Source organism: Meleagris gallopavo, chromosome 3, assembly GCF_000146605.3.
Source record: "Meleagris gallopavo isolate NT-WF06-2002-E0010 breed Aviagen turkey brand Nicholas breeding stock chromosome 3, Turkey_5.1, whole genome shotgun sequence".
NCBI classification, from domain to species: Eukaryota; Metazoa; Chordata; class Aves; order Galliformes; family Phasianidae; genus Meleagris; species Meleagris gallopavo.
In genome coordinates, this window is record NC_015013.2 from 14,636,316 (window position 1) to 14,663,471 (window position 27,156).

At 41.8% G+C, this 27,156-nt stretch overlaps 1 protein-coding gene across 1 annotated transcript in view; it reads right to left on the reverse strand.

The window, feature by feature from the left end:
• Window positions 1-27,156, reverse strand: part of CDH20 (cadherin 20) — a 49,503-nt gene that overhangs the window by 5,747 nt on the left and 16,600 nt on the right. The window contains exons 3-10 of the mRNA XM_031552768.1: window positions 22,311-22,605; window positions 20,516-20,635; window positions 17,286-17,453; window positions 15,234-15,421; window positions 11,417-11,670; window positions 7,723-7,859; window positions 5,105-5,226; window positions 3,301-3,418 (exon numbers count right to left, since the gene is read on the reverse strand). Coding sequence (XP_031408628.1) covers window positions 3,301-3,418; window positions 5,105-5,226; window positions 7,723-7,859; window positions 11,417-11,670; window positions 15,234-15,421; window positions 17,286-17,453; window positions 20,516-20,635; window positions 22,311-22,605 — 1,402 coding nt within the window. The remainder of the gene's footprint in view (window positions 1-3,300; window positions 3,419-5,104; window positions 5,227-7,722; window positions 7,860-11,416; window positions 11,671-15,233; window positions 15,422-17,285; window positions 17,454-20,515; window positions 20,636-22,310; window positions 22,606-27,156) is intronic.

Below are 27,156 nucleotides of genomic sequence, written 5' to 3' on the forward strand. Positions count from 1 at the left end.
TTATTATTATATATATATATATATATATATATATATATATATATTTCTGGCTAAAAAACAAATTTTTGTAATCAAATATTGAAGGGTATATACATATATATGTATATTTGTACATAACCTTGCTGTGATGTGCAGATCCTATCACATAGGTCCTAAATGTTCTTGGCCATATGGTTCCCTTGCTGTCTGTCAGCATTATGTTTCAGCTCTTTTGCTTTGTTTTGCTCTGTACTAGACAAGCATCTACATAAATCATCCCTAAGGAATCACTGTACCTGTTACACCACAATGGCAATATGCTGGTGCCAGAGCTTGTTGTGTGATTCATCAGAAGCCAATGCTATTTGATGTGCTGCTGCACTGCAAAGGACATGATAGAATGTGAAGCACCATGGCAGAAACTGAAATGCACTATTTTCTTCCAAATTTGATATCTGCTAAGTCCTAGCCATTGACACAACAAGGCCTGGGTGAACATGATAGCCTTATTATGTTAAAAATAAATTAATTTAAAAAGCACAATAAGAATGCACAGTACTTTTGCATCCAGCTTCCAGTATAGCATCGCTGTCTTGCACAGGACTGGATGATATTCAATTAGCTACCACACTGAGCAGAGGCATTGCAGAGCACAATGTGTGTCCCTGCACCCCTGAGATTGGTGTGAACGTGAGAACTATCCTTCTGGCCATTCTGACTGGTGTGCTTGTGAGAGCAAGCCTTAGAGCCTCTCCTTCCTGATATTTTAATTGAAATGCAAGAGAGAGGACTTCCAGGGACTTCCACTGGTGGTCCTGGTGGTGGTATGACACCAATGCCTGCACCCATCCAAGTGACTACTCTCTTCATTAATTCCTGTTACCCTCAAATGGAGGGCAGCAGATAAAAGCCAAGAGGAGACCAGCTCAAAGTTTAGTCTGGATCTTTGGTAAGCTTGTTTTGTTGCTCATCCCATTCTTACAGCAAGCCTCTTTTACTAACTCTTTCCCACCACTATCTTACCCAGATTTAGAAGTGGGACAAAGACAGCCCACTGATGCCCTCTAACAGTAACCAAAGAGAAGGGAGAACTCAGCTCAGTTCCCTGCTTCATCACATATTTCCTACATGTCCTTGAGAAGTAATTCAGGCCCTAATCTTTGCAGATACTTGCATGTCTACTGCCCACTGATTTTACCAAACTCAAAGGGAACCAGGCATGTAAGTAGATTAATTTCTCCTCACCCCAGATCCCTGTCTACAAAGTGGAGACAATAGGATTTCTCTAGCTGCCAAAGCTAGGGGGAGAATGTATAGCCTAAAGTAGTTCTCAGAGACTGTAATAACAAGGGTCAAAGAAATATGTAAAGCAGCTCATCACAATGTGAACTGTGATCTATTTGTTACTCAAGTTTTCATTGCTGTGAAGATGGCTTCACGTCTCGCAGTTTTTCTTACCGCTGTATGGCACAACCAAGTAATTAGCACAACTGCTGATCTGAACAGTGTCTTCCCACAGCCAGGAAAGCATTGCTGTCTCATGGTTAGATGCACAGGCTGCAACAAGCAAGGCAGGTTCCTTTCCTTGTCTTGCCATCCTGGGACATGCAGTATATCTTTGCCTTTGGTGACTAAATCTTATAATTTATGAAGTACTTAGTGGTCCCTAGATGAAAATATAAATTATTGGTACTGAAACAACTACTGCACTCCAAATTGCCAAGGCAGTAAATTAACCCTTAATGTGTATATTTCAAATAGTCAGTGGTGTATGATACTTCACATTTTTATTTCAGATTTGTAACCAACAGTACCCTATGCTTCTCATGATATGTAGCTGTGGAAAACTGGTATTTTACAGAAAGCAGAAGGCACGGCCATTCAGTCACTGCTGTCACTATAAATTACAGCATGTATGGCCTTAGACAGAAAAAATGCATCTGATGGTGGGAATTATGTGTTTCCTTATTTAGAACAATGCCTTCAGGACAGAATGAGCCTAGACTGCCAAATGTTTTAGCAATGGTCGTGTTTTATCTTCTAATTTATTTTGGCAATATATGTTCAAAAGTAAAAAAAAAAAAGAGAATGAGAGATAAAAATGCAAGAAATAGTGTGGTGAGACTTCAGGGACTCTAAAGGATAAAATGTTTTTGGGATGTAAAAACACTAGCATGCTGTGAAGGAGAGCTCCAGGCTCTGCAAGTAGCATCTTTTAAGATAGATTTGGTTAGTGATGGAAGAAGCTTGTTTATTAGCCATTAGGTTACTCTTTCACATGCTTGCAAGAGGCATAGATGGGGGCTTACGGAAACAAGTGTGACAAGTAGGCATGTTTGCTCATCTGGCAGTAGGATCAGGACTATGCCCGGAAACAGTCACGGATGCTGCAGGTGCCTCCATCCCCATTTCTAATAGAATTCCTTGCTGGTTTGTGGTACTTTGCACGCTCCTGCTGACACCACATCAACTTTTGGTGCTCTGCACTGGGTTATTCAAGGTCATCTCTCTTTTCTGCTGAAGGCAGCTGTGGACCTCACTTCTGCATCTCTGTTTGCCCACAAAGATCCTCTATCAGCTAGTCATGTGAATGCATGCTCACAACAGAGTTTTCCTTCAGGCTCCAAAACCATCAAAACTTCCCTAAAAGAAGTGAATTCCACTAGTGAGGATACACAAATGCCAGCCCTTTGCCACGAGTCTCCCCACTGGTATTTCAGTTTCTGCTGAAACCTTTTACATAGACATTTAGCTGTATTTCAAACTATTCCCTAAAGCCTGGCATCTCCCCGCACCTCCCTGCCTTTCCTAGGCAATAAATGAAGATATGCATAGAGGAAGAAAAAAAAGAGCTTGGGGAAAAAGATGGGAACAATATGAGAAACTTCCATTTCAGTGCCTGGAAGAAAACAAGAAGAGTACAAAAAAAAAGAGCAATGTAATTCCCTTCAGATTTGTATCCTCATTCCAGTTTCTAGCCTACCTTTAAGCATCTCCTTTTCAACGAATGCAATTTCTACCCTAGTAATCCAAGATGCCTGCAGCCTGACCACAAGACCTGAATTTGCACAAAACACTGACACATTTCCTCAAAGAAGAAAAGGGGGCCTATTGCTAGAGAATACTTATAGAGAAGAAAACATCATATAACCTTCAAATGTATTAAGAAATATGTCATTTTATCATTGCCTTTAAGGAGCAGGTGTCACTTGGTATTATTTGAAATGGCAGTCTTATCACACACTGTAAGTCACAGACTCTCGAGCCCAACTCGGACATTAGAAATTAGAGTAGCTAACTGTCCACGTCTGCTCTGATTACCTTGATTGTCCCTCAGAGTAAAGTTGGGGTTGTTGGCTGCCTCTGGAGCCAGGCTGTAGTAGAAGTGCTGACCCTCCTGTGGGTCATCCCGGTCAATGGCGCTCACTGTCTGGATCAGCTGCACAATACGAGAACAAAGCAGAAGCAGGTGGGAAGCTAAATATGCCTCACGTAAACAAATAAACAATAAACACAATATATATTTATATATGTAAATATAAGCAACCTGGGATAAAACTGCCTTGCAGGTTTCATTTTATTTTGCTATCACTCTGCAAATCACTTTTAAATGAAGGAGGAGATAATTTGGTTCAAATAACACTTTTCCCCCATGTGTCTATCTTTTGTCATACCTTTTCTTTTGAGAACCCAGGGCGTTCAGAAAATACACCATGCTTTAGAGAGCTCGTAAGAAAGCCCATACATATTTTCAGCTTCATTTTGCAGGTAGAAAAAGACTTGAGGTTGGTTCCTTTTATCATTAAGCTCTTCCGAAAAGTCAGTGGAAAACAAAGAGAAAATGCAACCACACAGATGCTTTGTATGAGCAACAAATAAAACAAAGGAAAGAAACTAATACAATAATAAATCCAAGAAGAGGTTTGTCAACTCACAGAGGTTTAGAATCATAGAACTATTAAGGTTGGAAAAGACCACTAAGATCATCTAATCCAATTGGTAACCCATCCCCACCATGCCCTGTCCCTCAGTGATACATCTACATGTTTCTTGAACATCTCCAGGGCAATGACTCCATCATCTCCCTGGGCAGCCTGTGCCAGTGTCTTATCCCTCTTCCAGAAAAGTTTTCCTAATATCCAACCTGACACTCCTTTCAAAACCAGCAAAAGGTCTGGGCAATGATTTTTTATTCCTTATGTTCTTTATTAAGTTAGTAGGATGAAATTATCCTGTATATGATTTTTAGTGAGCTGGTTGCTCCAACAGTGAATAACTATTTCAAGCTGGGAGGAGCCCAACTGAATGAACAGTGGTATTGCTACTGTAATTTTTTCTTCGTAAATGATCAGTTGTGCATCTGTATGCTGATACTATGTTTGACAGCCATGCATTTGATGACACGGGTCCCCACTGTGGCAGTGAAACAGCAGGTTGCATCACACCAGCAATCAGCAGTAGAAATTGCAGTACCATCAGCGAGGGTGAGCTCCTGTCCATGTGTGATACAGGCAGACCACGTTCAAGGGGCTTTGGAAGGGGTTGACACAAAAAGGTATTATTGCTTGCTTGGAGATGTGGGTTCACAGCGTGCAGAACTGGGAGTCCTGTTTTAACTATGACTCTCTGTAATCTCCAGTTCACAGCAGAATGGACTCAGTTTGCCACCCTTTGAAGCTGATGTAGCATATTGTGTCCAGCTCCCATAAGTCGAGGTGATTAAGGCTCTTATAAATAGGGTCTTTTACAAGTAAGCCTTGCTGGTCATACACAGGCTGAGCTGACTCCGTGGCATTTCTTATAACACTTGCCCTCTCTTTATTGCTGCTACAGGACACACTGGCTGCTTGCCTGCTGGCACCTGCCCAAGGGCAGGCTTTATTTCAGCAGTGAAATCTACTGTGCAGTGAGTTTGGAAACTACTGTTGGAGAGAAAATGGTGCTCTATACGATGCACATATCATTGCGATGTGCTTGCCCTTAGAAAGCAGCACAGGCAACTGCTCACGGGAGCTCAGGTGCAATGTTTGGTTAGGCAAGCCCTGTTTTTTGTGCTCATCCTGTCTGATGGGCTTTCTCACAGCCTTGCCCCCTGACAGCCCCCGGTATCCCCAGCATTTCTCACCTGTCCTGCTTTGGCATTTTCACAAACAAAAGCTTCGTAGAACCTCGCAAACTCTGGCGCATTGTCGTTCACATCCAGGACTTTCACTGTGACGGAGACACTGCCCACCTGGGAAGGGTTGTCTGGAAGAAGGGGGGACAATGTGAGGAAAGGCAAAATGTGGCAGGGGAAAGGGCTAGCTCCCCATTCTGCTGATGAGCTACAGCAGCCTTTTTATTACTGATTCCCATTAAATTACTTTTTTTCCATCAGAGACTGTGGTCACTTGCTTGTTGTATGACTCAGAGTGAAGCTGCAAATGCTACTCAATCTATCCTGGCTTTCCATCTGGTCACATCATTTTCAAATTCCTTTGGATACAAAAGGCTTCAACTCAGTTCAGTCAAAGGGGACTATTTCTATAATAAAAGTTTTAGACAGTGCCCTGCAGTCACAGCATTGGCTGGGAAATGCTGCTTGCTGAGCCTCCATACCAGTAGCGTGAGTTATGCTGAGGCTGTTTTTAAGGACAGGCTTTTTATTTGGAGCTTGTTAGAAACAGTACTTCTGCATTTTAGGTATCTTTCTGCTCAGAATTTATATTCCTTGAACACAAAAATATTGTGTCAAGTTTTTTTTGCTACTTTGTACAGGGGGTTAAAATGCAATAACACATGAAATGGTACAGAAAAGCTTTCACTGAGGCTTAAAATTGCAATGAAAATTTCACATTCTGGATGACATCATTTGTGATATTTCTGTCCACTGGTTCATTAGCTCTTTTGCCCTAGTATATTCAGACATCATTTCACATCTCTTCACAGTTTCCAAACTTGGTAGCCACAGAGTACGTTTTATTTTACTGTGTTTTTCTGCCCCAGAACAACTTTTTCCCCTCATTAAAAGATAAAATGAAACTCTAAGAGAAAAAAGAAAATCATGATTAGGAGGTAGGAAAGGGAGCAAAAATTTAGAAGTTTCTTTAAAACTAAGCTTGTCTGAGTCATAAAGTGTCATGCATAGATTTCCAAATATATCTCACTTTATAGCATAAAATGATGTGTTCATATAAACAATTTTCTCACACTCTAGAATTTTCTTGCAAGTTCAGTGTTCCGAATCCATAATGTGTTACATTGTGTCAATGAGATAATACTCTAGAACTATTCTGTTTCTTTCTGATATATAATTTCAACCTTCAGCTTTCCACATACCCATACACATCTCGCTCACACACCTGTCACATGAACATCTGCATTTATACTCAGTAATATTCACCTGGCTTCTGAAACAAGAAGCTTTAGGAGTGCACAAGTGTGGCATTTCTGAAGCTAAGTTAAAATATTGTGCTGCTGCACGTGTACAGTACAAAACTGGCAGAGGAGGCAGGGAGGGTGAGTCAAAGGAAGAAAGACAGCATCGGATTGCTCTCGCTTTGCCATGAAGCCACAGGGGCGGCTTCTAAGGACTTCCATGGCAGTGTGCATCTACATGGAACTGTGATGACCATCAGTGGCTGAAAATAAAGCTAGCATTGAAAAAGATGGGGTGAGATCCCATCATGTCACCAGCCGCTCTCGCTACTAAAAATGCAACAGAAAGACTTTGTAGGCTGTCCCAGCATGCAAATGTGTGGCAGATTTCTCCCCTGACTCTTGTGAAATATTCTCCCTGCTAACTTTAAGATGATTGGTTGGGTTTGGGACAGCTTCTCACAATTTGTTTCCTTTCAAACTGCCCCACATCCCTGGTGCAGCCTGGATGTAACAGACGCTTCCTCAGAGATGAGGAATGGCTCAGCTTTTGGCAGCAAGCTTCTGGAAGACTGCTGCTCCTCTGCTAATGAACTGAAATCCTGACCAAAAACTGTGTGGAACAAAGAGATTTCAGGTGAAGATTGGGTGAACTCTATTTTATTTGCTCATATATTGTAAGCTCCTTTATGAAGCTCACATTTGTAAGTATTGTGAACTGACTACCATTTTTCACTGTGTTGCTATGAAATGATCAGCATCTCCTTGTTCTCACAGCTTTGTAAATATCTGGTGGGGATGAATCCTGAGCTGAGCTTTAGTTCATTGTAAAACCTGAGAGTCTATTAAGTTCCAGTTGCTGTGGGGTTTTCATACGAGAGGATCCCACAGCACCCTCCACAAATCATCCACGCAGAGAGCAGATGGTGGTGCCGCTCACTCGCTACTGGCCCAGAGCAGATTTCCAGCAGCAACCCAATAGTAAAGAATCATTGCTGCCTGCCAGTCCCTGCACCATGCAGTCCTCCCAGGTAGGACTGGCAGTTCTGGCAGCTGCACAGCCTTTGCACCTGCCCAGTCCTTCTGGAGAAACAGCTCTCACAGAGACATATTTCAGGAAGAGTTTTAAATAAATCCCTAGAATACTAATGAAAAGAAAAAAATGCACTCTGCATTTAATTGCCAGCCTTCCCTTCTCCCACCACCTTGTGAAAAGGAGCATAAGAAATTAATAAAATATAGCACTGGCTTGCTGGTATCTGAGAAGTAACTCAATGTCACTTCCCCTTCAATACATAAGATCACATGAATTGCTGAATCCCGGTCTTTCAGCCTGCTTTGTCTATTATATCTCTTTAATCTGTGCACAGTCTGCATTCTCCTTACTCAGCTCCATGGCCAGCACTGTGATGTTGTGCCAGGAAACGTCCTCCCGGTCCAGAGGTCTTGCAGTCATCAGTGCTCCTGAAGTGATGTCAACATAGAAGAATCTCCCCGGATCACTGCTCCTGTCAATCGAGTACCTGCAAGTGTACATATCAAAAGCATTTTGTAACTCCTGTGAGATCTGATAGCAGCCTTTCAATATCCAAAATGGGCTATAAGAAAGAAGGGGACAGATTCTTTAGCAGGGTCTGCTGTGTGACAGGACAGTGGTCTCAAACTAAAAGAAAGGAAATTTAGATTGGATATAAGGAATAAGTTTTTTTCTTTCAATAAGAATGGGCACAGGTTGCCCAGAGAGGTAGCAGATGCCCTGTCCCTCAAAACATTCAGGTCAGGCTGGAGGGGGCTCTGAGCAACCTGATCTCACTGTAGGTGTTCCTGTTCACTCCAGGGGAGTTGGATTGGATGGACTTTAAAGGTCCCTTCCAACTCAAATGATTCTGTGATTCTATGTTCAACAAAGTACCCCAGCAGTGGGAATACTGGGAATCCTATATAGCAAATCCACAACTCATCTGTGTGCTCCAGTGACTTGTATAGGTACAGAGCAAGACTCTTGAAAAATGAGTAGTTCGCATGGCTAATGGCACATAACACGAGTACTGCTGGGATGGAGATGGAGGACAGGAAGATTTAGAGGAAGCAGCCTCAAAGCAAGACACAGCTCGGTATGGGAACATCTGCTTTACAGAGGAAATCTGTCAACGAGGAGTGCAAGCTCTTTTTCTAAGCAAAATAATTATACCTTTCCCTTGGGCACAATTCAGACTGTTTGAAAATGACTTCACACCAACTCCTTCACTAGGCACTTGGGCTGAGGAGGAGGAACCATTCCCTTGCTCTCGCTTTTCCATTCTCTCTTCCCTCCAGTGGAATTAACTCCATTTGAACCCTGAACTGCCCTACTGACAGAGCCATGTCCTTGCAAGGGGGAAATGTCAGGATTTTCCCATCAGTCATCAAGTTTTCCTTCAGCAGATGACAAGACTGGTGGCAAAGACACGTTTGCAGGGTGTGTAACACTCAGTTATGTGCTTCAAATACTCTTACCAACAGTTTGTACCAGTCGCCTTCCTAGCTAATTATGTTAACATGGTAAGAGATCCTCTGGCAAAAGCTACCCGTGTGCTTATGCAAATACCACAGACTTGAACAGAGCCCGGACTTCTTCTCTCTTGGTTCTTTCTTCAAAGTTGATGGGAATTGAAAGCATTAGTCATAACAGATGCTGAGCAGGGCTTGCTGTCTGAATTTTCTCCTTTCATAAGTGCATTCACTGGAACGAGAATGCCAGCCCAATCTTTATATAGTGATGAATTAAGCTGGGATATAAAGTACTGTTAGGTTATGCTGTTTCAGAAAAATGAAATAGGGTGGAAAGGCAGGCTTGCTTCCCTTTCACTCCCAATTCTTTCTACGTCTTCTTAAATAAAGAAATTTCTGAGGAATTTGATTTATTTGGGAAATATGTACGAGGGTTGCTATATTTTGCTATACTAATTATTTTAGCATGAGACTATAAAAAGAATTTTCCTCTGACAGTTTAAGGCCAATGAGTATATGAAATTGAATACAGCCTTGTGATTAGTGGTACAGTATTAATCACTGGTGTCAAGAAGCACAGGTGGAGTCTTAGCCTGCATTCTGCATGTATGTTGTCCTGTTAATAAGGCCTGCTCCTACACACTCATTTCTATTGTACTCTGGAGGTAATCTTCCTAAATCCCCTGACGACGATCATGGTGTACTTCTAGCAATTGGAAGTTCACAGTGTGGGGGCCCAGAGCCCTGCTGAGATATGACCTGACTTCTGTATTTGAGAAGAAGGCCAAAGAACGTGTCAGGTCTCAATTTTAATTTCAGACATATTCTGTCTTATGTAACCAGATAGGTATTGGGATTCTTTTATTTTGTTTTACCCTGTGCAAAGTGAAATTGTAGCAAGCCCAAAACATAGCCAGACAGATACAGCACAGAGTCAGTGTGGATGGAGGAAACCACATTAGAGGCAAGGAGTAGGAGAAGCAATACTTGACATGTGCATTTTAGTTAGCATTACAAGTGGTATTCAAATAGTATTTATTCTTATTTTTTTCTTTATCTCAGTCATTCACATTTGTATGTACAAGGTGTGGAGGAGGAAAGAAGGAAGAAAGAAAGGAAAGTGGGAAGGGAGGAAGATGGGAAGGAAAGAAAGAAGAAAGGTGGGACAGAAAAAAGTTACAGAGGAATCTTTAAAATGTGTAACTTGTTTTTAAATATCCTTGGCAATGCCTTCTGTGCTTTCTAGAGTGCTTTTTCATCACAGGCAGTCACTGGAAAGCTCTCAAGAAAACTAAGAGAAAACTCATTAAAAATAACAATAAACACTGCCAGTACTCCAGAATTATTTTTATACTATTTAAAGCAGATTAGCACAAAGCTGTTTGTGCTGCAGTGTCTGGATAATGCTAGATGGCAATCAGCAAAATAGATGCAGGCAGAAAAAAAGTTTAGGGTAATGAAGCTGTGCTGCAGACAGTATAACAGTTTAGCTTTACTCAATAATTTGAAACAATGTCATGAGAAGTAGGATAGCTTTATAATGTAGGTAGAAAAAGTAGGTGTATTAAGTAGAAGAGATGAAAAACTTAATTACAGCAGTAGCACATCAAGAAAAACAGGCTTTGTGTCTGCTTGCATCTCTCAGCTGAAGCCCATAGAGTTGTTCATATAGACTTCCCTTTCTTCGAAGACTCAATACTCAGTGTTATGACTCTTCCCAGTATTTCCCAGTAGTGAGTACAGATAGCTGAGTGCAGACTATTCGGAATCCAAACTGAGACAGGTTCAGGGTCAGCACCCAAAATACTTCTCAGGAGCAGCTGACCTGCTGGGATTAGTAACTTGAAAGCGCCTGGAGCTTCTGCAGGCAGTGAAAACCAGTATGTGGGCTGGCCTCAGGGAAAATCAGTCTTCTCTGATAAATTGGGCTGGCTCAGCAGCTACCATGGAAAACAATATCGCTATCACACAAAGCTGCCCTTATGGCTCCTTTCTGAGTTGTAGCTCTGCAGCTCCAAGGGCTCTAAATACACCTTTTACCTTCCATAACTCCTTATAGATACATTTAGCTCTGCAGCTTTGACCAAACACTATATAATTCAGTGGCTCATGCGTGCTCATTAGTATGCATTTAAACTACTCCAACTGTAGCTGTGCATTTGAGCTGTTGACAAAGACAGGTTGCAAATAGTAATGGTTTTGAAACAGAACGGGAAGAGGGAAGTGAGCTCATTAATTTTCCCTCAGTCCTACAGCAGATTCTCAGCAATGCTGTCAGTTTTGTTGTCAGACTGTGCCGGCAAAAGTACAGAGGTCTGGAGTTTGTTTTTAACTTACGCTGTCAGGGCTTGCCTTGACCAGTTCATGGCAATGCTAGCTATTGAAAAACAAGGGTGAGCTCCTACTTTGCTTTGCCAGTTGTAACCAGGCTCCTTGTAGTATGAGATCTCATTTGATTAAACTCACTGATGACTTTAAGAGGCTAGAAAGAAAGAGTCCCTCCCACCCGTCCTGCATCAGCCCCATCACCAGTCCATCAACCAGAGGTATCAGAGAATACTCCTGGTGGACACAAGAAGAAAAGACAGACCTGATTGAATTGTTGGTCACATCCGGGTCCTTGGCAGAAATGATCTGTATGGTGGCCCCAATCTCCACATCCTCAGGCACCTCCACAAAGTAAAAACTGGGCTCGAAAACAGGAGGCTCATCCACATCCTCCACGCTGATGTGAACAGTGGTGGTGTCTCGGAAAGGACCCAGGTTCAGGAAGCGCATCTCCAGGTGAGGGTTGGCACCTTCTACTTTCAAGGTGTAGCTTTTCTTGCTCTCAAAGCTTAAAGGCTAAGGAGAAAAATCGTATCTATGATTAGGCTAGCTGCATCACATGATTTAGTCCATATTTTAATCTTCAGAAGAAAAAGATGCCCTCTCACATAAGCTAATTCTTATTGTAAATAATAAATCTCTACAATTAATTTTATTCACAAGGGTAATAAAGATTAATATTTGCAGGTGGAAACAGAGCACTGAGTGACAGCTGTACTGGCAGTGGCAATGCCTGCATCTTGTTTTTAATTATTTTTGACAGTTGAACTGAAAAAAAGTCAGTTCGCAATATGTATTCATACTGCAGTCACTTTAAAATGTGCATTCTTTCATTCTTCTTGCTATAATGAAAACAAGAGTGGCTGCACCAGCCTGATATTGTGATTCACATTTTCATTCTAGTCTGGGAAAAAAACAGAAACGAAAAACAAAACCAGGCAGAAACAGATAGTTTGAAAGCATCTGAAAACAGGCAAAGATGTGAGGAGCTGGTTCCTCAGAAATGGGCCCTGGTGGCAGTCATGATGAGGAGGTCCCAGATCATGCATAAGAAGAGATGAGTTTTATCTGTTAGTACTTGCGTGAACTTGATTTCCTTTCTGGATAAAGTTATTTACTTGGGGATCCTGGGTATGGAAATAATAGATTCTGACACTGAAATTTTCAATAAATAAATCTTTAATTTCCCTCTATGCTCCTTTTCACAGATCCCTGAATTAAATGGAGCTTCTCTAAAACCTGCTTGGATTTAAATGGACAATTTCATATTTAATGTACAATTTACCAATCCCAGTAAGAAAGAGAAAACATGACAAGAATGACTACATTGAACTATTTCACCAGATTAAGTGCAATTTACAGCAGACACAGCCATATTTTTCCAAGCAGTAGTCAGAAGTTACAAGCAGTCATACAGGGATTAAATGATCACAGCCCTTTATTTCTGTATCTCAGGGAGTATTAATGCTGAAAGCCAGCATAACTGGATCTCCTTAACACAGACCCTAAGCAGGACAGACTTTGTCCCAGGGAAGAAATGTCCCCATTCTCAGGGTTTCCCAGTGGGATATCATACTCATTTTTGTTACATGGATGGCTTTCAAAATGTGTGGCTGCATTTGTACAAATTGGAGTGCTGTATGTGGAACTACCATACACTCTCAGTTCATTCAGACTCCAGTAAGACCATTCTTGTTCTCATCCAAAACCTTTGCTTTTTCCTTTCAGCTCTTTCACTATGGAGACATATGACTAGATAGGGCAAGGAGCTCAGCAAGAAAACGGAGGTACCAGCAGATGATCCAAAACTTACTTCTGCTGCACTTAGTTCTCCTGGTGAATCAGTGGCTACGGCAGACATAGCACTTGTCAGCAAGGATTTAAGTAGATGTACAAATATATTACCCATTAGTATGGAGTCATTATGGTTTACCAATTGCGTATTTATGCATCGTAAAATAGCAATAAATATATTCACACAATCAAGCAATAGCTATTGTCCATCTGGCAAGGAGTGTGCAACGCAAAGCTGCCTGAATGTGTATCAGGAAGGAGGCCATTCTATCTCCTGCATTTTCACATGAAGAAGATTGTGTAAGAAACACTGCACATAAACCAAAAAGCTGTTATAAAAAGAGCACTTAAATCACAGAAATACTTAAAAGCTGTAAAACCCAACTGTGTTAGGAAATATTTGCCTAGGGTGCTCAAGTTAGGAAAAAAAAAAGAAAAAATTAAACACATAGAATCATAGAATCATAGAATCAAAAGGTTGGAAAAGACCTATAAGATCATCTAGTCCAACCGTCTTCTCATTAGCACTGCTACCACAAGCACTAAACCACATCTCACTGCTCCTCATCCAGGCGCCTCTTGAACACTGCCAGGGACAGCGACTCCATGACCTCTCTGGGCAGCCATTCCAGTGCCTGACCACTCTCTGAGAAAAAAAGTTTTTCCTCATGTCTAACTTAAACCTCCTCTGATACAACTTGGGGCCCTTTCCCCGGGTTCTGTTCGTTGCCTGGGAGAAGAGGCCAAACCCCTCTTCACCCCAACCTTCCTTCAGGAAGTTGTACAGTGCAATGTGGCAGGCCACCACGCTTCTGGTCTCAGACTACCTCAGTTTGTTTTGGCCTCCTTCACTGTCATGGCTTAGACTTCTGAGCCTTCCAGCTACCTTCTGCTTTGGATGCATTCTAACCTCTTTCCAACATGGCTCCATGAGGAGGGCAAGCAGGCTGCCTCCTGCCGAAGACACAGCTGAGAGGAGAGATGCCTTTTTTCGAAGAATTCATCCTGGTTTTAGAAATTCTCTCTCCCTCTTTCCCCTTACTGTGATATTATTTTCTAACAACACCAATTGCATGATAATTTTTGGTTTTGGTTGTGTAGCTCCAAAGGACGACTTCCCAATGTTTGGCTATTGATGATTGCAACATTTCAAACAGTATCAGGTATAGAGCACATTCTAGAGATATTTATATACAGTGGATGGATTGAGCAGTGTGATGTCAGTACATATACAATATGATTGATGTCATAAACTTTTTATAACTGCTTCTGGTACAAATTAACATCTAGTAAAGCTGTATTTAGGATAAGCGAAGTCACACTAATTGACATATGTACTCCACATAAACTACTTTATTTCATCAATAAATAAGTGAAAAATTCCAGTAGGGTTTTTATTCGACATTTATTTTGTTCTAGCAAAGCATTTAAGCACACACTTAACTTTAGGGCTTAGTGCACATGAACAAGATTTGGAGAAAAGTGACCATAAATACATGCTAAAATGCTTTGCTGTAGGGCACAGAGACTTGCATGGTCAAATCAATCCCAGGTGTACTTCCATTTTAGCATATATTTTTGTCCCAGGCTATTTAAAGGGAGAAATATATTCCCTTATTAGTACACCAGACATACACTTAATCAGAAATATGGTTACAATTTCGTAACCCAGAAGTACTTCTTGCACTTATGTAAGATTGTAGAATAAATATCCTATAGCAGGGAGTCTAAGCAGAAAGGTCTACTCTGTTCTCTATAGCCTGCGGTACTGAGCACTAGCAGCTTCACAGCTGCCATTTTAGAGACAGCTTCTTCCAGCCTAATTAGCATTTATGGATCTTCAAGCAGCAATTAAAAAAAAAAACACTGCCTTGGTTTTATTGGTTTATAAATAATTCTAAGGCATGCTTTATTATTGTCTGTGGGACACCGGAGTGAAAAATGTGTATAGTTCAAATGCAAATATTGATTTAATTTCTTGCATTGTAGGATAATTAAGCTACAGAGAATATTTAAATAGATAAATAGCGAATCTGAATATTCCTTTGGTGGGAAAAGACATGTTTATGCTAGCACTGTCCCTGCTTTTTAAAGGCTGCTCCTAGGATTGTGATCTGCTTTCATATTTTAGCAATGAATGTTAAAGAAATGCTGTTTTATAGCAGGAAAGGGGCTACTGCCACGCAACGGGAGCCAAGTTACTACACACACAGGGGAATACTGCACACATAAACTGTAACCAGGACCACTAGATATAAATTACTATAAAAAGGAAACTTTATTACCTTTCTCACAGTTATGATGCCAACTTGGTAATTGGGATCGGTATTAATATCAAAGACATCCAGTCCATCTCCATCCACGAGGCTGTACTTCATCTCTGCGTTAATGCCTTCGTCCAGGTCTTTAGCAACCACGCGGCCCACGGTGGAGCTGACAGGAGCAGACTCCAGCACACTCATCTGGTAGTGCTCTGCCACAAGAAGCAGGAAGAAACAGAACAACAAGCTGTGAAAAGGAACCAGAAACTGCACAGTAATTCAAAAGGTGACTCAAGATGGGCCATAATACACCTAGTCTGATGGGAACCTCTGTGACCTTTCCCAGAGTGAAGACAGCACAGTGTGATCGCCTTTAACAGACCACAGCCAGACTGAGTTGCCAGGGAATGTTTGATGCAGGTGTTTGTCTTACCGACAGGTTTGCTCACAGGGTTCTGTTCAAAATAGCAATAAAATAAAAAACAGGAACTGCAGATGGAAAAATTGAGCAATTAGCACAGGTGGTGGTGCAGCTATTATCTATAGCAGGATACGAAACACAGTTAGTGGGAAAGACATACAACTGGAATAAACACACAAATGCCGAGCACCACAAATCCCTCCCCAAGTCTGCACAAACTTTTTCAGCCCTCGGCAGTACTTTGAGAGCTCAGAAGCTCGCCTGTTCTTTCTCCTAAATGTAACAGTTACTTTATTCAATTGTACTCCCTCTCCCTACAAACTTGGCCTTGAGAACATTTAGCACATCACTAATTTGCTTAGCAGTAAAAGAAATAACTGTCATTTTAAAAGTATGCATTTTAAAACTACACGTTTTTAAAAATATAAATGCTTTCTCTAAAATACAGTCCTGCCATCCTACTTCATGTCCAAACCTTCCTTGCTGCACTTTCTCTGTCCAATTATTGTGCTTTATAAGGCAGACTAACACCAAGGGTAGGGTTTGATTTATTCTCATTTTCCTTCATCTAGGCTTTGATGTCAAAGTTACAATTCATGCCATTTTCCAAACAGGATTGGCGATGATGTGTTTAGTAAGTTGTTCTCAAAGGAGAAGGAAAGTAGAAGTTGATGCTTCTTGCTGGTCTTTGTGGAGTGTTTTAATATATCAATGCCACATGCAGAAACAGATGGAGAAGAAGCAGAGCAACAAAAAGAACTGCAGGAGCTTTTGTTCCTCATCCAGATAAGAAAAATGGCAAAACTAAAATAGCTTGAGAACTGATCTATACCACCAGAAAATTGACTTTAAAAAAAAATAGAAATTTATCGTTGGTCCTTTGGAAGATTTAGTACAAAAACATCTGAATTTTTATTTATGATTTTTAAATGTAATATAGTAGGTAAATTTGTCCTAGAATAATTAACACACATACACACACAGGAGCAAAAAACTGCAAATCTTGCTTTAAGATTTTGCAAAGACGAAACAATGTTTCTGCTAAGAGTGGAGGTGTCTGTTTTCACATTTCATTGACTGTTGCTGTTGCATTTGTTATCATTTAGCTATATACTGCTGAGGTTTAGGGGAACCTTTACTAGAGAACAGCCTGTGGGGCAACCTGTGGGACAGCCTGTGTGACGCCGACAGCTCAGCAACCAGACGCTCCCTGCAGTGTCCTGGCTGTGGTGTTGAATGCATTATCTTCCAACTTCCAGAACTGCCACATGGCCCTGATCTGACAGACAGCCTTTTGGAGATAGGACAATGAGAGAACCAGGGCAGCTATTAGTAGCCAAAGGCAACGGTCATGAGCAGCCTTGGAATACAAAAGTTCTCATTCTCTCTTTTTTTAAATGTTGTCCTGTAAATTAATTTTATACCCTGTGAAAAAAGGGTTGCTTTTGATGATTTTGGCAGACAGAAACCTTTACTGAAAGACTAACTACTGGAAGCTATATTTTGGTATTTTCTGAAGGAAAGTTCCTCCTTTGATCTGAAATCATGCTCATCTCTCGCTATTGCCACACCAACTTTGCAAATAGCTGGAATGGGACCAAACAGCAGTCATGTGGCGCTGCCCTTTTTGCCATCTTGACAGGGTGGATACTCACTCTGTGGAAATCTGGGTGGGTTGTCATTGACATCAGAGAGCGTGATGTTGACTGTGGTTGTTCCAGCTAATCCTCCCAGCTGTCCGCCCATATCCTTGGCCTGGACAATCACTTCGTAATACTCTTTTGCTTCTCTGTCCATGTTCATCAGAGCTGTCCTAATTAAGCCTGTGAGATTGAAAGGGGAAGTGGTTTGGGGAACAAAGGAGACAGCAGTTAGTGCACAAATGAGGCAGGGTGGTCCTGCTTCTCCAGTGCGCTCCCTACACAAAGCATCAGACCAGACTCTGCACTCAGTCTCACCTTTGTTGGCACAATAAAACTCACCCAAATTAAATCTAGGTCAACAGAAGGCATGAATTTTAAAGGAGCCCGGTTAAAACGCATCAGATGTGGGGCAGGCTGTCCATTCAAAATTAAAGCGCTGCCTTCCACGGCAGCTGGAGAAGGACTGTGGGAACACAGCGCGCTATGCTGAATTATGGCTGTGATCAGGCTAAAACAACTCTGCATAAAAGGTAGAAGTAATGGGACCAGAGAAAAGATACAGATGTTTCCAGGGTGTCCTGCATGCAGTCCTTGCGACAAGCTGACTGAAGTCCAATAGAGACCTATGCCGGGGGCAACTAGAGTTTGATCTTGAAAGTCTTTTCCTACTGAAATGTCCTTAATTCTATGGGAAGGCGGGGGGGCTAGAAGAGGGGAGGTTGGCCGTCCCCTTCCTCGGGTGACACTACTGCGAGAGGACGTGAGGTGGCAGCAGCACTTCTCTTATGGAGGCTGCCAGCAGCCGGCTGGGGCAGGACGTGCTGCCGGGCTTTGCGGCACCCAAAGCCATGGCTGCACTCTGGAACACATTCAGGGTGTCCCTCCACACGGCCCCCTCAGCCCCAGGCACCCACCCTGTCTGCACGGAGAAGCATGCAGGGTGCATGCATCAGGGCACTGCCAGCTGGAGTGATCTCCTTTAGTCTTTATTTTTAGCAGGCGAGCAATGGATGGGTTTAATAAAAAAGCAGTAAAAAGATATTGCATTGGCAATTATCACTGAATGTAAAAGGAAAGAAATAGCGACCAGGACTGGGCAATTCACAGTGCACTATTTTAATTTTGCTGCCTGGAGTCCTTAAGAATCTCATCCTGCAAAGTCGAGCAATTCCTCAACTCCTCAGTAATAGAAACAAGATGAAAATGCATAGCATTTTGGAATGTATTTTCTCTACAAGCAAATATTTTGGTGAGAATTTCTCCTCCTGTCTTGTCCTTCAGAGAGAAAATCTAAAGAAGACATTAGCACCTGCATTTGTGGCCTGTGGGCCAACACACCAACCCTCACAGTCATTCAGATTCTCACATGCCCTCTGCTCCCAGCTCCCAGGTCTCCCTTCCTCCAAAAGGTTTGGCTTTTCTGGGAAAGCCCAGCACATAATTTATTTAGTTTTTACAAAAAGAAAAACACAGGTTTCTACAGGGCCCTTACACCTGGATACACAGCCTCGCTGTGTAATGTTTGGAGGAGTGACAATGCACCTCCTCCTGCTGCTGCACGCAATTGGTTGGCCAAGGAACGCTGAGGATGGTGATGAACCTTAAGCCTTCTCTACGGCTATGGGAAGGACTCAGATCCTCATATTCTCCAAAATCAGGTGCTGGCACTATTGCTTTTAGCAAATTGAACACGGCTCTAAAAAATAGTGAAGAGCAGAGATGATGTCCCTTCTGTTCAACAACAGCCAAACAATTTCACAGGATGTGGGAGAATCAGGGACCTTTGCCTACTGCCTGATGGGATTTAAATCCACATCTTTAACCTTTTAGGGGAATTTGATCATGAACAGGCTGTAAAAGTACTCTGGAAGAAGGACAGAGGCTCTTGGCCTTTCTTTGAATTGATTTACATCTAGGTTAACACAAAATCCATGAGGAGAATGACAGAACAGGGACAGGAGCAATGTTCTTGAGCCAGGCCATGTTGGGAGGTGAGGGATAGGGACCCCAAGGGCTGCTGGCAGAGGAATGCATTGAAATGGTGTGCACACTCCTAGGTGCTTTAATCATCAGACATCACTACAAAGGAACTGGTGATTGCTTATGCTCTAGCTCTGCTTTTGAAAAACATGAGACGGGCAATCACATTTTGTTGGTTATTAAATCCTGCAGGCAGGTTTGCACTGGGGAAATTGGTTAGAGTCCTGTACCTGTGATGGGGAAAAAACAGTTTCTGGATGACAAGTGTCTGGATGACAAGTGTGTGCACCCTAAACATTGCACAGAGGTTGCTCTGGATCTCATGTCTAGAGATGCAGGTCTAAGTGACTGGGAAATTTCTAAATGGAGAAAGAGGATCTTTCTGGGCTAAAAAGCAATCAAGTACATGGTTTTGGACTAAAAGGACTTCTCTGCAGCCTAAGCTGCACTCTAGCTGTTAAATTAATACTGGATCTGAGACAGAATATTACCTCCTTGCTTTCCTAGAAATCATTCAGTACTTAACAAAAATGATGATTATGCCCTTATTTTCCTATGTTTGATAACTTGATTACAAAATGAATATTACCGCTTTAATTAGATAGCATAGAGCTGGTTTGCACATTGTCTTTGGATAATACACCTGCTAACCAGAAACTGCTAACTTTTAGTAGTGGATTACAACGTGATTTTTTTTCTACTTTGTCCCTTAGGGCTCAGCAGAGACTATCGTCTTATGAGTTTCTGACCTTAGCACTACAGATGCCCTTTAGAAACTGTCAAAACCTGTCAGATTCCTCTTTTGGATATAATCCTTAGATATATACAGAAAAAGAGAGAGAAAACAAGCAAGACAGAGAGATTGTCTTGGAGATAAATTTAAGGTTATTAACAAGAACACCCTTAGGTAAAACTACTCCACATAACTACATGCTTCAACTTGCACTTTCCAGTTCTGGTTACCAACTAGATCTGCTGAAGACATCACTGCAGTGATAGAAGCTAACAAAGATATTTACAGCATCAAACAAGCACAATTCCTTAACAGCAGAATATGGCCACTCAGATGAACACATTGCTGCAGAGTCCTTCTTCGGGAGTTCATTACCACATTCTTGCTTTTACAACCTCACAATGCTGCGCTGTCCAGTTTCCAAGCCATGCAAATGTGTTTCTATGTCCACACTCATGACTACCTCTTCTTCTTTCTTCTTAAAACCTTTATTTTTCACACTGGCTCATTCCCAAATGAAATAACATACCTGTCCGAGAGTCCACAGAGAAATATGGCTGTCCTTGGAGAATGCTGTACACAACTCTTGCGCTGTTCCCATAGGTTGGGTCATCAGCATCTGTTGCAGTCACCTGAATAACAGAGGTGCCTGACAAAAAATAAATAAATTAAAAAAAAATAAATTAGGAAGACCGTGTGGGATAAAGAGCTGCTATGAAAAGTACACAGTTCAAATCAAATTAAAATTTTTGACAAGTTTTCCCGCACCAAATTTCTGCATTTGATTCTGGTAGTGTTTGTATTTATTTCTCATATTTGTATTTCAATAGCACTTAAGGAATTAATAGGCATAAATTCATCAAGCATCTTTAAGAAGATATAAAAGTAAGAACTCTATGGACCACGGGTGCAGAACTGCTGATCTAACAGTATTTTGTGGTGGTTTGCAGGGAGTTATTAGTAACATGCTACTTGTTTCTTTTCCCCCTTTCTTGCTTTAAAATGTTATCTGAAATCAATTCAAATAACATCTGTAGAATAAATCACAGTTTGCTGCAGGAGGTCCATGGGTGCTATATGTTGACTAAGGAATGGAAATTGTTCACAAATTCTGAGCATGAAGGGAAGCATCTCTCAGATAATCTCTCTGTAGCCCTGCAATTTACGTTGTATGGACCACAGGTTACACCCTGCTAAAGTGCTTTTTGGGCTCTGCACAGATGCGTATACTTTTCCTTCAGTCGGTTTTCAAGGTCTGCATCCTCTGAAGCTAATAATGGCATGTAGGTGATGTAATTTATCAAGAAGGAGAAGGTAAAACATAACTCTATTTGAAATATATGAGAGTTTTGACTCCTTAAAATGTCAGACAATGCCTTTATGAATGCATTTAGCTTTCTACATAATGTTTTGTGTTAGAAACAAATCCAGTGTTACTAGATACACACTGGAAAATAAACATGAATTCAAGCTACCTGCTAACATTAAGTAACATTATTTCTGAAAGGAATTTTTCAACTGGTACTTGTTTCCAGCTTTATGCCAACATTATGTTGAAGAATGAGGAGTTGAACATATCTGTAACTTCAGGATGTGATTTATTTGGTATTATTTCAGAAATGATGCCACTGAGCCAAAAAGCCACATACCTCTCCAAAAGAAAGAAAAAAGTCCTGTAAAAAAGAGTACTTAATGTGACTATTAGAATTGTCACATGATAATGGGATAATGGTTTATCTTGATGTGTAGATAGAAAGGATGCTATTTGCCCTCTGGCTACACTGCAATAATGACTGTCTTTGGCATGATCTCACTTTCTAGAAGTGCAGAGCGAACAGTAATGGATCTTTGGGATCGACTGAACGGTGTTCAGGACAGGCATACAGGATTAGAAGGTGGAAAGTTGCTAAAAATTGTCATTGTGTCTATACAATTTCAAGGGCTCTTGGACAGCATTTCAGCTCTCAGTATGAACTTGCATTGGTTTCTGTAACCATAATTTCCTGGCTGGTAATGGATGTTTAATGGTCATTACTTATACTACCATCTGAGGACAGGGGAGAAGCAGCACTACATTACTGCTAGTTGTCTGCATATAGCATGTTCAAATGACACCTTTCTTCAGCTCTCCAGTTCTCTTTCACATTTTCCTTTCAGAGGTGCCCATCTGATGGTGGTGCAAAACCTACGTTCCTCCTGTAGCACCCAGGCACCACTAAGGAAGATCTCCTGCCCTGCAGCTTTCATGAGGAGCAAAGACAGAGTCCAAAGAGTCAAGGAACTGATGTTTTGGAGACTGTCTCTAACCACAAAATCTGCCTTACCCACAGGTGACATTTCTGGAACAGAGGCCACATAAGGTCCGTCCAGGAACTTGGGCTCATTGTCATTGATGTCTTGGATTTTGATGATGAACTCAGACTCTGGTTCCATCGGCCGGCCTGTTCGTCTGTCCAGAGCCTGTGCTCTCAGGGTGTACTGTGACCTTTCTTCTCTGTCCAGTCTCTGAATGGCATGAATGTCCCCTGTGGTATCATCAATTGTAAACACGATGCCAGCTCCCTCTCCTGAGAGGATGTATTTGATGGAACCATCTCCTCTGTCCATGTCGGAGTGGAGCTGTGGAAAGGAACAGGACTCAGTTAGAGCACGAGCAGGGCAAGTAGCTTCCAAAAGACACTGAGCACATGAGCATTTTGGTCTTACTGAACTTTACAGTGAAGGAACAGGCCCTGTGCCTCTTTCAAATCTCATTCAGCACAAGAATTATCCTTTGCCTGGTTGCAGTGGCCACTGAAAGGACTCACTGCCAGGGAGAAGGGAGAAGGAGAGGTCAGCAAAAATATAGACAATGCCTGCTCATGGAGGAGAGAGATATTGCAGGGGTAGCATAGTATCAGGCAGATGAAGTAAATCTCTTTGTAATCAAGGAGAAAGGAGGATGGGAGAGCTGCTCAGTGAGTGCCATCATTCAGACATCTTCTAAAGATTTAATCCCCCTGAAATTTTCCCATGAAAAGCCTGAAAAATTCAGCTGGACCATTACATCTTCAGGAAAGAATTACTGTCAAGCAGTAGGTAAGGTAATCAATGAGGAACGTTTCATTGTGTCTGTGGTAGGATATATAGATGAGAAGCATCCCAGAGATTCTAGAGAATTAGCAAATGGATTTATTGCATGACTGCTAATTAGTTCTGAGCAGCCACAGATAGCTGGCAATGCAACAGAACAGAGGAAAAGTAAATGCTGTGCAAATTATCATCTGAAACAGAAACAAATCATCCCAGGGACTACCATTCTGTTAAACACCTGGTTCTTCTGAAATACTGGAATGATTATTAAAAGACAAACAGTACACTTAATTTCACTCATGCTGTCTGGGTGCCTAACAGTATGCTCATACTTCCATGGTTTTGAGGAACAGAGCATAAAATCTTGACCAGTGCCCAGAGAATATAGAACAGTTTTAGTCCTAACCAACAGGGTGGTATTAGGAGGTGCAACAATCAAAAGGAACTTGAAGGAACAGCTGAAGTGTGAATGTTGTTTTGAATTGTGATTATCATACTTGGAAATGAATAAAGAATAGATAAAGCAAAGCAAACCAGCCAACCAACACCCAGTCATCAGAGTACTTAGGTGGCACATTGACCTTTAACAATTGCCCTGACAACGATTGTTAAAAGCAGGAACCCATCTGCCACAGCTAAGGTCTAAAGTGATTGTGACAACTGTCTTGTCAGGTAATTGATATTTCATTTCATCGTTTTGCTCACGGTCTCTGCAGTGGCCACTGTATCTGAGAAATCTGTATCTGAGAAATCTTTATTCTTTGGAGGAATGCTGGCAGCTCTCAGGTGATGTATCAGCTAAATGGAGGAAGAACAAGCCCAGAAAAAATTGGCAAAACAGTTACATTTAGAAGACTGCCATATGTATTATTTCTCTGCAGGTGCCAGAACTGCAAACTGGCACATCTTCAGGAAACAGCGTTTTGTGATTAATTTACAAAACACCAACAGTGGTTGTCATTATTTGCCCTAAACACTCATGGCTCAGAGATTATCATTGTCATAGCTCGTAAACAGCATACTTCCAGAAGAAGGACACTGTTATACAAGGGCTGCTCTGAAAGTAATGCCTCCTATTTTATGATGTTGGCCCATGATGTCAGAGGCAGATGATGGTGGTATGGCAGTAGAGGCTGAACTTTCCCACCAGTATTCCATTACATGCTTTTGCAGTGTGATAGATCGCATCAGTGGGGCAGTCTGACCAAATGGCATCTGACATGGAAGTGCGTATGAAGCAAAAGTATGTCACTGAATTCTTCCATATGGAAAAAATGGCACTCAGTGACATTCACTGATGTTTGCTGAATGTTTATGGAGACCAAACAGTGGATGTGAGCACACGGAGGGGTGGGTGGTGTGTTTCAGCAACAATGCCCTCATTGTTGCTCCTCAGCTGTTAAACAGTGGGTTACCTACACTGGTGCAGATTTTTACAAGCGTGTCATGTAGGTTTGTTCATTGCTGGTGAAAATGCATAGCTGTTAGTGGTGACTATGCTGAAAAATAATACTTTGTAGCTAAGAATTTGCTCTATCAAACAGTGTTATTTTGCTCTCTGCATCCATTGTAGTTTGCATGGAAATAAATAGGAGGCATTACTTTCAGAGTGACATATGGGGGTTTTCAAATTGATTCAGAAGCTAAATCTTAGGCATTTGTTTTAGTGAATAAGCACATTGGTGAGTATGTGCAGCTGCTCAGATAGTTACAGATGTTAGACCTGACTGGGGAATTTAGAGTTGGGTCTGATGGAAGAAAACATGTTTGGAAACATCAAGAAGTCATTATTAAATATGAAAAAAAAAAAACAAAGAAGACAAAGGAAAGAAAAAGTTACAGTGAGCACAAAGGCAAAGGCAAAGACAAATGATAAAGAAAGAAAAAAAAAAGAAAAAAGAAAAAGAGCATGTTTTAAAATAGCAGATGTTCTGAAAAGTTGTAAAGACTTGGAATAAGGTATCGAATAAAACTGATGAGTTAAATTACCCCTTCTGTTCAAAGCCCTGTTTGGAATGAATGTACTTATATAGGGAGAAAAACAAGGAACAACCGTGGCACATTAATAAGAATTTAGGAGTGCAAGAGGATCTCTGTCTAACTGATCTGTTGAAAGCCTCAACCAGGGTCTCAGTTAAGACTAGGCAATAAGAAATGCTAGCAGATTTGTAACTTCTCATATAACCTGAAGACACAGCAAAAAAAAAAAAAGAAAGAAAAAGACTTAATAAATGCAGACTGTAATAAATCTGAAAGAATGAGGTGTCCACAGAAACTGAAGCTCACAACACTGCAGTGACAAGCCCAATATCATGATGGTGGAGTGTATGTAGAAGTGACTGTACTGGAAAGGTGATCCAGCTTTAAGCTGGCTCTATTTAATGGGTGTTGCAATAAATTGTGCTGCCATGTGGCTGGCTTGGAAGTAGGAACAATTCAAATATACTTTCTCTCTGTATAAAAGAAATTGCTACCTGTGCCAACCTGAGCTGCTTTTGATAAGGATAGTACAAAGATTAAGCAGGCTGTACCTGCACCTAAACAGCACATTTTCTGGCAAAGAGCACATGCAAGAGAGTGGTGCTTCTGGGGGCAGCTCAGGGAAGGACTCACACAGACCCACTGAATGACTGTGATTCTGTCCGTGATGTGCTCTCCCGTCTCTGCTTCCAGGGAGGTAACACCTGCAGGGGAGTTTGTGAGGATGCATGAGAGCACTTTGTTAATATGCAGTGATAGTCTATAGAAAAAAAGGCATTTTATTCGCTCATTCGGTTGCTGTGGTTCAAATGACTCTTTTCTCTCAAATAGGGTTTAGGGAGGTTCCAACACTGCAAAGCAATGAAGTCTGTCTCCAGTTCAAGTACCAAAGCAGTTTAGTTTGCCAGACAAATGCGGAAAATATCTGCTGCAGCACAAGCAGGGACTGTAGTTTCCCTAGTTTGTCCTACTGTCTAACAGTGGTTACCTATAAGAAAGCTCAAGCCTCATATTTATCTGTGACATGGAAACTTCTGAAGCTGAAACACTTTATATAAGAATAATGAGCACTGGAGAAAAGCAAAAATTGTACTGAAAATTGTACTGACTTCACCTCAGGAAGTTCCCTTTCATTTCCCTGCCCAATCGATATTTTGCTCCATGACTTACAGGTACGTAGGAAAGTACATTTTTTATAGCAGCCTTGGAAATCATATGAGGCAAGTCTGGAACCAGGGCTTGACTCAAGCTATATTGAGGTTGCTTCAGCAGCACGTAGCTAGCCAGAAACAGCCGTACAAGAGCACCAGAGGAGCTCCTCCCTTATGAGATGCCTTTAGAGTATGAAGTAAATATATCTGGACCAACACTGTACGCTGTTTCCATCTGCCACAGGCCCTGTGCAAACCAGGCGGATGAAAGCAAGGCCTAGTGAGCAGGATGTTGCAGGGTGCTGTGGGTGGTAAGGGTCAGAGGGGGCTCTGTTTGTCCAGCAGGCACCCAGAGCAGTTTCAAGGGCTGGTGCTGGCCGTAGGCCCGCAGTCCTTCTCTGTTTCCGCCTAGCTCTGCATGAGATATTTCTGAGCCTGCCTGCGGTGATTTGGGATGAAAAATTTCTGTCCTGCCAGAACAATTAATTCAGCCCACAGCCTCTTCCCTGCTGACCCCTTTCCTAAGGATCCCTCAGGTGCAAGCAGCATGAACACAGGCATGGTGACAGATTGTGGTAGGCTGCAGCTGCTTCCAAGGGTCTGCATCTTCAGCTGTTTGAGGAGAGGGGAGGCCCTTCCCTCTTTCTGCTGCAGCGTCCACCACATTGCTCTGAGCTTGGTTTAGAGATGGGAGAGGATAAGATTTTGTATCCCAAGGGCCATTTTGGCAGCACAATTCCATGATGGTTGATGTACATGAAACAGGCTCAGGAGGCTGTTGGAACGAGCTAGCCAGCAGGTTGTCAGTGCATAAGGCTCATTGGCCCTGTTAACCCTGAGGGCTAATTAGCCCTAGCTTGACCCTATTGCGACTCAATCATGGTGTAGAAAAGAGCTCACTCATGGCAGCTTGGCCCTTTATGTAGTGGACACAGACCATGAAGTGCCACTGCTGCTATTCACGTTC